Raw genomic sequence first — 14073 nt, forward strand, 5'->3', positions numbered from 1 at the left:
ACCGTCAACCACCAGCCAGCAGCAGCAGCAGCAGTCCTAATCAGTTTGGCACAAGCAGCGAGATTTGAGACATTCATATTTTAATTGTGTCACGCAAACGCAATCAATCAGCGCGTCGACGGCATTCGGCGGCTGGGGAGCGATCAAACGAAAACGGAATGAAATTGAAATGAAATGAACCAAACAAGTGAATTAGGAGGGGCAACTAAGCGGACCGAGCGCGATTGGGATGAGTTAAGACATGTGGTCGAGTGTAGGAATGAAGGTTTCAAAGGAGCTCGCTGGGGATGGTAGAATAATTAACATTTTTGTATTAACTGCCGGAATACATGACCAGAGCTGAACTATGGGAGACTGTTGAGCAGTTCTCTAGGATTTCGGTCATTCGATTTTTTTTGTATTTTTTAATCCGACTGAAACTTTTTTGGTGCCTTCGGTATGCCCAAAGAAGCCATTTTGCATCATTAGTTTGTCCATATAATTTTCCATACAAATTCGGCAGCTGTCCATACAAAATGATGTATGAAAATTCAAAAATCTGTATCTTTTGAAGGAATTTTTGATCGATTTGGTGTCTTCGGCAAAGTTGTAGGTATGGATACGGACTACACTGGAAAAAATAATACACGGTAAAAAAATTTGGTGATTTTTTATTTAACTTTTATCACTAAAACTTGATTTACAAAAAAACACTATTTTTAATTTTTTTATTTTTGATATGTTTTAGAAGGCATAAAATGCCAACTTTTCAGAAATTTCAGGTTGTGCAAAAATCACTGACCGAGTTATGAATTTTTAATCAATACTGATTTTTCAAAAATCGAAATTTTGTCGTAAAATTTTTCAACTTCATTTTCGATGTAAAATCAAATTTGCAATCAAAAAGTACTTTACTGAAATTTTGATAAAGTGCACCGTTTTCAAGTTATAGCCATATTTAAGTGACTTTTTGAAAATAGTCGCAGTTTTCATTTTTAAATTAGTGCACATGTTTGCCCAGTTTTGAAAAAATATTTTGAAAAGCTGAGAAAATTCTATATTTTGCTTATTTGGACTTTGTTGATACGACCTTTAGTTGCTGAGATATTGCAATGCAAAGGTTTAAAAACAGGAAAATTGATGTTTTCTAAGTTTCACCCAAACAACCCACCATTTTCTATCGTCAATATCTCAGCAACTAATGGTCCGATTTTCAATGTTAATATATGAAACATTTGTGAAATTTTCCGATCTCTTCGAAAAAATATTTTGGAATTTTCAAATCAAGACTAACATTTCACAAAGGCCAAACATTCAATATTACGCCCTTTTAAAATGTTTGTCTTGATTTGAAAATTCCAAAATATTTTTTCGAAAAATCGGAAAATTTCACAATTGTTTCATATATTAACATTGAAAATCGGACCATTAGTTGCTGAGATATTGACGATAGAAAATGGTGGGTTGTTTGGGTGAAACTTAGAAAACATCAATTTTCCTGTTTTTAAACCTTTGCATTGCAATATCTCAGCAACTAAAGGTCGTATCAACAAAGTCCAAATAAGCAAAATATAGAGAATTTTCTCAGCTTTTCAAAATATTTTTTCAAAACTGGGCAAACATGTGCACTAATTTAAAAATGAAAACTGCGACTATTTTCAAAAAAGTCACTTAAATATGGCTATAACTTGAAAACGGTGCACTTTATCAAAATTTTAGTAAAGTACTTTTGATTGCAAATTTGATTTTACATCGATAAATGAAGTTGAAAAATTTTTACGACCAAAATTTCGATTTTTTGAAAAAATCAGTATTGATTAAAAAATTCATAACTCGGTCAATGATTTTTTGCACAACCTGAGAATTTCTGAAAAGTTGGCATTTTATGTCTTCTAAAACATATAAAAAAATAAAAAAAAATAAAAATAGTGTTTTTTTGAAAATCAAGTTTTAGTGACAAAAAGTTAAATAAAAAAATCACCAAATTTTTTTTACCGTGTATTATTTTTTTCCAGTGTAGTCCGTATCCATACCTACAACTTTGCCGAAGACACCAAATCGATCAAAAAATTCCTTCAAAAGATACAGATTTTTGAATTTTCATACATCATTTTTGTATGGACAGCTGCCGAATTTGTATGGAAAATTATATGGACAAACTAATGATGCAAAATGGCTTCTTTGGGCATACCGAAGGCACCAAAAAAGTTTCAGCCGGATTTAAAAAATACAAAAATTAAAATTGAAGAAAAAAGACCGATTTCGTAGAGAATTGCTCTGTTTGAAAAATTATGGAGGCGTATGGTGATTTGTTATGCATGGGAGTACCATGCGCCTCCATAATTGATTTGTGGTAGAAATCTTTAACTATATTTTATTCCATTTTTTCCATTTTATCATGTCAAACCACATCGTCGCCGTCGTGCTTGCTTGTCGTACGTGCATTTTGGGCCAAATTGAGTTAAGAACGCCATTTTGTGCAGCTCACAATGCCTCACCTTTTGACCTTCACAGATCCCCAAAATTCGATTTCAATCCTAAGATATTCAATGAAAACCATACAAAAGTAAATTCAATCTTGTCGTGCTATCTTGTCACTCCCTGAAAATTGATGTAAGTGCGACAAAAGACCAAAGGGATTTCAGGTCCGGATGCGTTTGACGCACGTACAAGTTAGACTACCGTAAACATTTGTAATTATAACTCAAGACTCCGGCACCAACTTCAACCAAACTTCGGGACAATGCACAGAATGGTCAGCCAAACAAAACGTGTTTTTTTGTTTACATTGCGTGCTCTCGTTTTTTTTAATTCAAGGTCAAACATTAAAACGCGTTTTTCTCGGAACGTCAAAATGGCGGGTGCGACAAGATAGCACGACGACGTCGACATGTGAAAACCCTTTCACGGCTTATGTATTTTCCCAAAAAGATCTTTTGGTTAAACTTTGGCTTGCAAACCGGAAAACATAGCCTAATTTTACAGGTCTGTTTTTGTTAGAAATGTTGAGCGATCATAGAAATCAAGGTTAGATATCGATAGAATTATCGTCGATAATATTATCGTCTAACGATAACAATAATGGTTATCGTTATCGTCAGGACGTTGTTTTCCCAGGTGAAAAATCTAAAAAAAATTGTAAAGTTTTCAAAAAATTATAACAACAAATGATATACCTTCCTTTAGTGGAGGTGACTTTTGGTCAAAAAACGATATTACTGTTGTTAAACATTTTTCAAATTAAATCGAAATAAACAATCTTGGGAAATGTTCTTGAATAATTTCCAAACATTTTTCCAGAATATGGTTGGTTAAGTATTATCACACCGTTCATAAATGCCAATCGTTTTAAAATTTACCCAATCTCACTCTTTGAGGGAATGACATTCGGTCAATTTATTGTTGTTTAGCTTTTTGAATTATTACATTATCAAGAATTTCTATAAGAAATTGTTTGTATGTGCAGTAAAACCATTAAAGCCAATTTAAAAATTAAAAAACAAAAATTATCAAAAGGTATGAAAAAAATATTACATTACAAAGTTTGAGGTAAATTTAAATGTTTATTTTTTTAGGTGCGAGAACTATCCATCAATCTACAAAATCGGCCGATTTCGACCATTTTTATTTTTTGTAATTTTTGATTTGACTCAAACTTTGTGGGGGCATTCCCTATGACCAAATAAGCTATTTTGCGTCCTTGGTTCACCCATAAAAGTCTCCATACAATTTTGGCAGCTGTCCATACAAAAATGGTATGTAAATATTCAAACAGCTGTAACTTTTGAGTGAATTTTCTGATCAACTTGGTGTCTTCGGCAAAGTTGTAGGTATTGTTGAGGACTATTGAGAAAAAAATAAGTACACGGAAAAAAAAATTTGAGGATTTTTTTATCAACTTTTTTTTACTAAAACTCAATACCCAAAATACGTATTTTTTGATTTTCGAGATTTTTTTATATATTTTGGGGGACAAAAATCCGCAACTGTTGAACCATAGAGAAACATGGTCAAAAAATCTGCCGCCGAGTTTTGAATTTTTGAAAAAATAGTGAATTTTGGAAAAAATCGAAGTTTCATGCAAAAACAAGTTTGACATTATTTTTTAATGCAAAATTGAATTTGCAATCGAAAAGTACTTCACAGATTTTTTGATAAAGGGCTCCGTTTTCAAGATATAGCCACCGAAAGTTGATTTTAGCGAAATATTTGCAGTTTTTCAATTTTTAAAAATAGTGACCAAAAATATTTTGAAAATTTGTAAATCAAGACTAGCATTTTAAATGGGCGTAATATTCAATGTTTGGCCCTTTTAAAATGTTAATCTTGATTTAAAAATTTTCAAAATATTTTTTTCGAAAAGATCGGAAAATTTCACGAATGTTTCATGTATTAACATTGAAAATCGGACCATTAATTGCTGAGATATCGTCATTAGAAAATGGTGGGCTGTTTAGGTGAGACTTAGAAAACTTCAATTTTCGTGTTTAAGCCGCTGTATCTCAGCAACCAGAGGTCCAATCTTCAATGTCTCTTAGCCAATTTTATAGAAAATTTTCTGAACTTTTCAAAAAATAATAATTTAGAAATGGTCACTCATGGTCACTATTTTTAAAAATTAAAATACTGCAAATATTTCGCTAAAATCAAACTTTTGGTGGCTATATCTTGAAAACGGAGCCCTTTATCAAAAAATCTGTGAAGTACTTTTCGATTGCAAATTCAATTTTGCATTAAAAAATAATGACAATCTTGTTTTTGCATGAAACTATACCCCTTGTATACTTTCAAGTATATAAGCCGATTTCTTTTCATGGCATTGCAAATAACTCATCAGGATGAACTCGGATCGTCTTGCACCCTTCTACAAAGTTGTAGGTAATTAAATTTCCTACAAGAATCTCACACTTGGACAATTTTGAGCGAGACCTGCGCCACTTGCTGCAAAAATCCTGATGCGATGTTTTTCCCCATACATTTTTGAGATTTTCCCCATATAAACTTCAACGATGAAAAGCGACCCCTTAGCCTTAACCGATTTGGCTCAAAATTGGCACAGTTACTTGTTTTTGCCTATAGAATCGATCCAGGGGGTATCTCTTGCGATTTACCGAAATTTTCAATTTCTCTTGTCACCCTACTTGTAGATATATACAATTTCGACGGTTTTGTTCGAACGCGAATCAGTTCAATACGTAGAATCAGTTCGAGGTGCTCTTTGTTGCGTTGAGTTCGTATAAGCCCAAGGAAGGTTCTTACGCCGAAAAGTGACAACTTTGGCCACTCTGGAACCGATTCCGGAAAATCTGCAGATTGTGTGGAGAAGTTTACGTCGAATAAAATTTTGATCAGATGAGGTTGAATAGGCACAAGCTTAAACGTCAAAAAAAACGAAAAAAGACAAGACGAAGTTTGTCGGATTTAACTTGTTGTTATAATTCGCAATAAGAATGTCAAACGATTCGAAATTTTGCATGTATTTTCACTGTTTAAGAGTTTTTTGAACAAAATTCTCAAATTTTTACAGATTTATAATTTGCAATAAAAAAATCTATAAAACAAAATGCTCTTAATATGCAGTTTAGGTTTAAGTCCGACTCTGTTCCCATCTCATTCTTCAAATACTGCCAAATAACCATGTTGAGCCCTCCCAATCGTTTCAATTAGTCTGCTTCGGACGCGCTTCTCTTTATCACCGCGCGTTCACAAATCTGACCTTTTGTTGTGACATCATCGCGTCCCGCTTCAATTTCATTGCCACCAGCGAGGCAGTGGCAACGTGCCAGCAGTCTCATATGATCAGGGAATTTCTTTTTGTAGCTCTAGTGACAGAGACGATCGCAAACTTCAGCACTGTACTGTGTAGTATTTTAGTTACATTTTACTAGTTTCCTTAAATTTACATATTTTCCATTGTTATTTTTTGTGTGTTTTCGCTTGCAAGTAATCTGTCCACCACTTCCGAGCTTAAGTTTTGGTAGCTTTTCCAAAGGGATTGTTTTTAATGTGTTTGAGTTTTTTTTTATTTTTTAACTGCTACCATTGGCATTTACTGTTACTTCCATTCAAATACTTAGACTTTGCGTTTGCGCGGGAAAGAATCCGCCACCCGCAAAAGTACGACACTTAAAAGAAGTTTCCCTTTCATGACTATGACGATCTGGATTGTGGTTGGTTGGTTGGTTGTTTGTCTCTCTCCGTGAAACCTAGAGTCGATTGTTTCTGTATGAGTGTCGATTTTTCTTTTTTGTTTATGTAATTGGCGATTATGATTGACAGAAGATGGCTATTTTTGGCATCATTTTCCTTCCCGAGTGCCGTCGAAAACATCAGACGACCACGACAACGATCACACGCTTTTGTCGACTTTAGTACTATGAATGAGTGAGTAAGTGTGGTGAAGCTTAGCTGACTAATGCAATTTTTATTTTTGTGTGTGAACCACCCTAACAGCAGTGCAGGAGGAGACGAGCAGCGCGCCTCTGGTGGATCATTCGGGAGAGCTATCCGAGTGGTTCGCATCACGGGAGCATTTGTGGGTTTGAGAAGTGGGTGTCTTTGGAGCGGCTCTCTCTTCTATTACTTCCTCTCTTTCTCTGTCCAACAGACTCTAGTACGACGATTTTAGGATTTGTCGATGTTGCATTCTCACATCGCGGGAATTGGTTGCTAATCTGATTTGTTTGTGTTTTACTATACATATTTTATATTATTCGCCTCGAGTGCGTTCAAACTTGCGTCGAAACTAATTTTGAGCTTGTTATTTATCATTTGCGCTGCGTTCCGTGACATTTTCGACCAACTCCTTCAAGCAAAACTGGTTGGTGGAGCTCGAGCGTGCAATTTCCTCCCTTCAGTTTTGATTTAAGTTTTGTTTGGTAAATTCTATTTGATTTAAAATGTCCACCTAATACTGCTCACGTTTTTTGTTTATTTTTTAACTTTTGTAGTAATCATCTGCCTAACCTTAAATGAGTTGTTTTCTTGTATCTTTTTTTTAATTCGCGCCCGCTCCCTCTCTTTCTATATTTGTATAATGATTATCAGTTGAATGTTAGCCTTTTATACTTTGTTTTTTTTTTCCTATTTAAACACACATTGATCACGAAATGGTTTTGTTGTGGTTTCAGTTTCACACGCTTTGTGCTCCAGGTTTGCTTCTTCTTTCTGCGGTTTTGTTGAGATTTATAAATTTTACAACTAGCCCAACCAGACTGGTTTGATTGAGTTTTTTTTAGGTAGCATTCTGCAACAGCTTACGGAACTTTAGTTTTTACTCCCTGGATGTTTGTTTTTCTTTGTGGGGTGATTGTTAAACTAGATGATAAAGATTCTACATTGATGCGTTCTGTACAGTTTGAGTTTGTGGAGCAGAAATCAAGAATCGGGCCTTTGAAATATGAAACAATCTTAAAATGCAAAATATATCCTCGCCAAACGCTCATTTCTGAACTTAGTTAAAATTACTGAAATAACCAATATATATAACTGCTGGAATTCAGCGAAAAACGAATTAAAAATTCCGTAAAAAATAAATGATCACTTATTTGAAAAGAGATGCGAGCCTTGCGACGCCAACTTGATCGACGTTGCAACACGGCTTGCGAGCGGCTGCTGTCAACCAGGCAGATCGCAAGCTGACAGTCAGCTGGTCGCGCTTGTCAGTTGACTGCAGTTTTGCAAAGCAACTGTTGCTGAGTTTGCGAGAAAGAAGGCTGCTGTGTGTAATGTTTCTTCGAGAATTTTCGTTTTTCTAGTGGGAAGTGGCAAATTGGTGCTGTCTGAGCAAAAACTGAAGGCGGCACACTTGAAACGCGAATTTCTCAAGCAAAATCCGAAACAAAAAACAAAGTTGACTCCGGAATGGGAAGTAAATGTGAAGCAACATCTCTCTGAAGTTGGTAAAGACAGCGGTTAGTCGGATTGTTGTCGGCTGTCTTTACCATCTTTAAATGTGTTTTTGTAGTTACCAAAGTAGAAAAGGGGAAGACTGGAACGTTAGTTTTGGAAAACATTTGTTTCTGAAAAAGACATTCTGGATTCTTAGCACAGATTTCGGATTTTAAAAATAGAAAAGGGACACAAAATCTGAAGAAAAAAATTATTGAAATGGCTCCGATCCAACTCTTGAAATCTTGAAACAGTCGAAATGGTGCAGAAATTTGATGGGCACGTTTTGTGGCTGATGTGATAAAAAGTGCGTGAAAATGACTTGTGTGTAAGTGTTGATTTATGTGCGCGATAATTTTAAACTTTTTCTTTCTTCCTGATGCTTAGCGGTAAGACGCGAAGCCTTTCGTTTCTTTTTCTCTTGTTTTAATGAGTAGGGGAGAGTGGGGAGACTTGATCCCCGGGGAGACTTGATCCCAAGCCTGTATCTCGTCAGCATATGGGTAAAACAATTAGTTTTGTTCTAGAAAGTTGTGCGAAATTGACTAAATCTCATTGTAGAAAACAAACAAAAAAATTAAAAAAATGTTTAGATTTAGTTACACACATTTTTCTAAGAAGTGCTGCAAAAACTTCCAAGAGATCTTTTTCTTTGTTTTGATAAGTATAGAAAACACTCAAAAATTATTCAAAAAATATTTTTATACATGAATTGTTTGATAAACATATCAACTCCAAAACCCTTACGCATTTGACGTTAAATTTATCGTCATACTATTTTTACAATCAATTGTTTAAAAAGTGCGTTTAGGAGACTTGATCCCTGCATTTTTACAGTCACTGGAATCAGCCTCAAGATTAAATAATTTGGCTGGGTTTTCGTACATAGTTTCCTTTAGTATAGTTGTACATAACTAACTGCAGTTTGAACCATTTTTCAAAAGTTTTGTAAACAAAAATTACCAGCTTTTGTAAACATGCTCAATTTTGGTCTAAAAAAGAAAATTTTAAGTTTTTAAATATTTTACATGCTAAACTTGTTATATTTTGAACACAAACGTACAGGGTGAATGTGAAATTGCTGTATCTTATAGAAAATTAAAAGTTTGGATGAATAGAAACATTTTGCTTAAGATTTCTTCAAAATGTTTAAAGGGGGATCAAATTACCCCCAACATTTTGAAAATGCCGGTTTAAAATATTTTTTTAAAACGCTTGGCATTATTCTAAGAGTTTATCTGATGAAATACCCTTATCAGCCAAACATAGTTGAATGTTTAAGCTTTCAATTCATGCAAAAAGATCATAGTTTTGTGCGAAATTGACAGATTTATGTGCGATACAAAAAAAGGGGATCAAGTCTCCCCACTCTCCCCTATATGACTAAATTGCGTTCTAAAGGTGTATGAGTTTTGTGTTGCTGCTGTTGTTTCCTTCGTAACTTGTGCTCGTCCTTAAGATCTTTCCTTTGTGTGCTTGGCTGACTATTTCCGCTCCATTTATTGGCAAAGTCGTTCTATACCGGTGTTGCTCGAGTGTAAGCGCTAAGGAGAAGTACTATATTTGCCAGTTTCTTTTCTCTTGTTTGCTACTATTTTTCCATATAAAAACAACTCTCGCGCGCTCGAACTCGCGGTTTGCTCCAAAAAATGTAAGCTACATCTGCTATCACATCCCAGCAAGGAACAATTTAATCTTAATCCTCTGGTTTTCCTTTTTTGTTTAACTCTTTTGCTTTGTTTTCTGTTCGGTTATAAAAACACGTATGAGATATTTGTTTTTGTGTGGGTTTCTTGATTTTTTTTGTTTTCAATAATTATTCTACAAATACATTGCAACAATGTACATTCTTACACATTCTCTCTCGCTTTCTCTTGCGCCACCCCGTGCTGGCAGATCTCTTATTGTATAATGTAATAAAAGTTAAAAAAAAAATCACGTCGTTTTAAAATGCTACTAAAACATTTGTGCGAAGAGACAGGCGTAACAACTACTCAGGAAACCGATATGTACAGAAAGAAAATTCATTTTAAAATATTCTAAATTCTTGTTAAAATAAATAACGAATCCTTGGGCGCGCATTCGCGCGCTTTTCTGTGAGTGTGTCTGGCAGAAAAAAATAATAATAACAACAGACCTTTCTTACCGAAATAAACCAATGACTGTGTTCCGCACGAATCTCGAATCTTGTCGAGACTGTCTCAATTGTCTGTAACAACTCTCTTGTTTGTCTACTGTTTTGTCGTTCATGCTGTTGACGCTGACGCTGCTGCTGCCATGTGGTGGTTTCCAGATGGGGCCGGATCGCACTATCAGCTTTCGCTCTGGGTTTGGCTAATTGTGACACCGGTTTGACTAGATGAGAGCAACTTCTCGTTGAACGGGACGGGCTTCTCCCGGGCGGATTGCTTTTTCTGCAAGAAAAAGGAAGAAATTGGTTTAATTTTGATTTCAAGTTTCAAAGTCTTTAATTAAATTAATGGAAACTGTCAACGTGCCACTAGAGCTACGATGGTATGGAGAAGGTTAAGTTAGCTGTTGAAATTCTCTTTACAAGTCACCTTCACAAAAATGTGAATCATGTGAAGTTAGTTTATCTATCCCACGAGCTGCCGACATTATTCAGAAGTTCAATACCATTCATACTTGTGTGACATTGTTTTTATTACTTGTAGATGCCAACGATAGTCACGCACTAGTTTGCAAGCAAAATTAACAAAAGAATCATTTGCGAAAATAACCCTACCATTGTAGTTCAGAATGTCACCGGCCATAGTTATTCTGTTCACCGTGGCAGCGATTGTCCCTGTAAGCTCGGTTCAGACAATGTTGGATTCCTTCAGTTACTGCAACAGCAGCGGCATGGTCGAGTGCAGCGCAAGAGTTCGCAAAGTTAATAGAACTACCGCGGCGCTTTACGGAAAATTCGTTCTGAACACCGACATCGATAGCAGTTTCAATGTAAGATCACATCACTTGTCGCAATTAAAAAATAGCAAACATTTTTGAAATTTCAGGGAGCCGTGGAGGTGCACCACAGTCCGCTGGGAAACAATCAGTTCAATCGCTACCCGATGAAGATAGGACCGGTTGGATTCTGCGAATTTTTGAATGACTTTTGGGGGGATTACTACGATTCCATTGTACCGTACATGCCGAACATCATGAAACCTAGAGAGTGTCCCGTATCGCCGCGTACGATTCCGATCAACGATTGGATCATGGACCCGAAAATGTTGCCCAAGTATGTGCCAACCGGGCTTTGGAAGGTCATAACTATGCTCAAAAGCGAACAGAAAAAACAGTTTTACGTGATGGAGTTGATATTTAAGGTGTATGACGATGGGTACTTTTGATGTTAAATAAAACTAATACCTCGTCCGAAAAAATGTAGTATGGGTTGCTGTCTTCGCAACTGTTTGTTCAACTCCTTATTCCCACGGGTGTTATGCAGCAGCCAGCCCATCGGAACATTCGTGAGGCAGCGGTTGCACGGATAGAAATCCTGTCCGAAAAACCGAAAACTAATTGTTTTAAAATCGACAACATCGATTGTTTTCGATTTCGTTTACAATGTTTTCAAATATGAAAACATTTTCTTCGATTTCGAAAACTTTTGTTTTCGAAAGCGGAACTTTTGTTTTCGAAAGCGAAACTTTTTCCGTCATCCTTTTTGGGGAGCGTAACATCTGTCAAAACGCAGCCTAAATCAAAACGTCAAGCCGAGGTTGATGACAGTTTGTTTGTTCAAAGTTTTTTTTATGTTTGCGAGAAAAAAATCGTGACTGGTGGCCCGAAACTAGCAGGTTCCGTTCCGAGGATGGTGGCCAAGTGGAAGACGTGTAGGTCGTCTGTGCTGTCCAGCTGTAGCTGCAGGTTTCGGAAGTGCTAAAATCACATGGCCGAGAGAAGTGAGCGAGGTCGAACCGCACCGCCAGCATCGATCCTGACGTGCAAGAGTGAAGGAAAGGACGAGCAGAGTGTCAGTTCCGGAGTGGGAATAGGGACCATTGCCCACGGACAAGCCCGAGAAGGCGGACTGCGGAATAATTGCATCGCCGGAACCAAGAAGCAACATCGAGAGTTACGAAACTAGCGACGGGGACGAAACTGACGCTTTTGCCCTCCTCCTCCTCCTCCTCCTCCTCCTCCTCCTCCTCCTCCTCCTCCTCCTCCTCCTCCTCCTCCTCCTCCTCCTCCTCCTCCTCCTCCTCCTCCTCCTCCTCCTCCTCCTCCTCCTCCTCCTCCTCCTCCTCCTCCTCCTCCTCCTCCTCCTCCTCCTCCTCCCTCCTCCTCCTCCTCCTCCTCCTCCTCCTCCTCCTCCTCCTCCTCCTCCTCCTCCTCCTCCTCCTCCTCCTCCTCCTCCTCCTCCTCCTCCTCCTCCTCCTCCTCCTCCTCCTCCTCCTCCTCCTCCTCCTCCTCCTCCTCCTCCTCCTCCTCCTCCTCCTCCTCCTCCTCCTCCTCCTCCTCCTCCTCCTCCTCCTCCTCCTCCTCCTCCTCCTCCTCCTCCTCCTCCTCCTCCTCCTCCTCCTCCTCCTCCTCCTCCTCCTCCTCCTCCTCCTCCTCCTCCTCCTCCTCCTCCTCCTCCTCCTCCTGCTGTAGGGGCCAATTTCACTGCATGACGAGTTGAAGAAAGTATTCAACACTAGGCTAGCCACGCATCTGATGCAGGTACGTCCTTCGAAAGGTTGATAAAATTATAATGAAAAAATCTCCTATTCGTAATCGACCGACCTAATTGACCTTCATTCCGCAACAGGCAGCGACGCCAACATCTTCACCAGTTCTGCAGCCACTTCGAATTGAACCACGGCAATGAGGAAAGCGACCCGGTCAACGGTTCCACGACGAGACGAGACGCATCTACCGAACTCCGTCGGTATCCTGGAGGAGATCTCAGTCAAGCCCTTCCACACACACACACACAGCCCATCCACACACACACACTTTGTTACACCCTACTAACAATCTTCAATTCTGCATCAAAAATTATAATTCTAAAATTCCAAAATTCTAAATTTCTAACATTCTAAAATTCTAAAATTCTAAAATTCTAAAATTCTTCAATTCTAAAATTCTAAAATTCTAAAATTCTAAAATCCTAAAATTCTAAAATTCTAAAATTCTAAAATTCTAAAATTCTAAAATTCTAAAATTCTAAAATTCTGAAATTCTAAAATTCTAAAATTCTAAAATTCTAAAATTCTAAAATTCTAAAATTCTAAAATTCTTCAATTCTAAAATTCTAAAATTCTAAAATTCTAAAATCCTAAAATTCTAAAATTCTAAAATTCTAAAATTCTAAAATTCAAAAATTCTGAAATTCTAAAATTCTAAAATTCTAAAATTCTAAAATTCTAAAATTATAAAATTATAAAATTATAAAATTACAAAATTACAAAATTATAAAATTATAAAATTATAAAATTATAAAATTATAAAATTATAAAATTATAAAATTATAAAATTATAAAATTATAAAATTATAAAATTATAAAATTATAAAATTCTAAAATCATAAAATTATAAAATTATAAAATTATAAAATTATAAAATTATAAAATTATAAAATTATAAAATTATAAAATTATAAAATTATAAAATTATAAAATTATAAAATTATAAAATTATAAAATTATAAAATTATAAAATTATAAAATTATAAAATTATAAAATTATAAAATTATAAAATTATAAAATTATAAAATTATAAAATTATAAAATTATAAAATTATAAAATTATAAAATTATAAAATTATAAAATTATAAAATTATAAAATTATAAAATTATAAAATTATAAAATTATAAAATTATAAAATTATAAAATTATAAAATTATAAAATTATAAAATTATAAAATTATAAAATTATAAACTTATAAAATTATAAAATTATAAAATTATAAAATAATAAAATTATAAAATTATAAAATTATAAAATTATAAAATTATAAAATTATAAAATTATAAAATTATAAAATTATAAAATTATAAAATTATAAAATTATAAAATTATAAAATTATAAAATTATAAAATTATAAAATTATAAAATTATAAAATTATAAAATTATAAAATTCTAAAATTAAATTCTAAAATTCTAAAATTAAATTCTAAAATTCTAAAATTCTAAAATTCTAAAATTCTAAAATTCTAAAATTCTAAAATTCTAAAATTCTAAAATTCTAAAATTCTAAAATTCTAAA

The 14073-nt window shown here is 34.9% G+C and overlaps 2 protein-coding genes across 5 annotated transcripts in view; one reads left to right on the plus strand and one right to left on the minus strand.

Annotated features, from left to right (window-relative positions):
- Positions 1–9583: 9583 nt before the first annotated feature.
- LOC119771181 (G protein-coupled receptor kinase 2) overlaps positions 9584–14073 on the minus strand; it is a 247879-nt gene continuing 243389 nt past the window's right edge. For all 3 annotated transcript variants that reach the window (XM_038266730.1, XM_038266728.1, XM_038266731.1), the window contains exon 13: positions 9584–10283. In XM_038266730.1, the coding sequence (XP_038122658.1) occupies positions 10182–10283 (102 nt within the window). In that variant the 3' untranslated portion in view covers positions 9584–10181. The remainder of the gene's footprint in view (positions 10284–14073) is intronic.
- Positions 10424–11232, plus strand: LOC6039088. Of its 2 annotated transcripts, XM_038266737.1 has the most exons (3): positions 10424–10442; positions 10624–10830; positions 10887–11232. In XM_038266737.1, exons 2-3 carry the CDS (start codon positions 10630–10632, stop codon positions 11223–11225), a joined length of 540 nt encoding a protein of 179 aa, XP_038122665.1. In that variant the 5' UTR covers positions 10424–10442; positions 10624–10629; the 3' UTR covers positions 11226–11232. The 2 variants fall into 2 exon arrangements, with proteins under 2 accessions (XP_038122665.1, XP_001848759.2); XM_001848707.2 differs by lacking the exon at positions 10424–10442 and having other exon boundaries at positions 10550–10830.

This window comes from Culex quinquefasciatus, chromosome 1, assembly GCF_015732765.1.
Source record: "Culex quinquefasciatus strain JHB chromosome 1, VPISU_Cqui_1.0_pri_paternal, whole genome shotgun sequence".
NCBI lineage: Eukaryota > Metazoa > Arthropoda > Insecta > Diptera > Culicidae > Culex > Culex quinquefasciatus.

Excerpts from the sequence above, each read along its gene's own strand:
- LOC6039088 (XM_038266737.1), top strand. The coding sequence starts at position 10,630 with ATGTCACCGGCCATAGTTATTCTGTTCACCGTGGCAGCGATTGTCCCT. Across the intron at positions 10,831-10,886 it reads ACATCGATAGCAGTTTCAAT|GGAGCCGTGGAGGTGCACCA; the intron begins GTAAGATCACAT and ends TTGAAATTTCAG.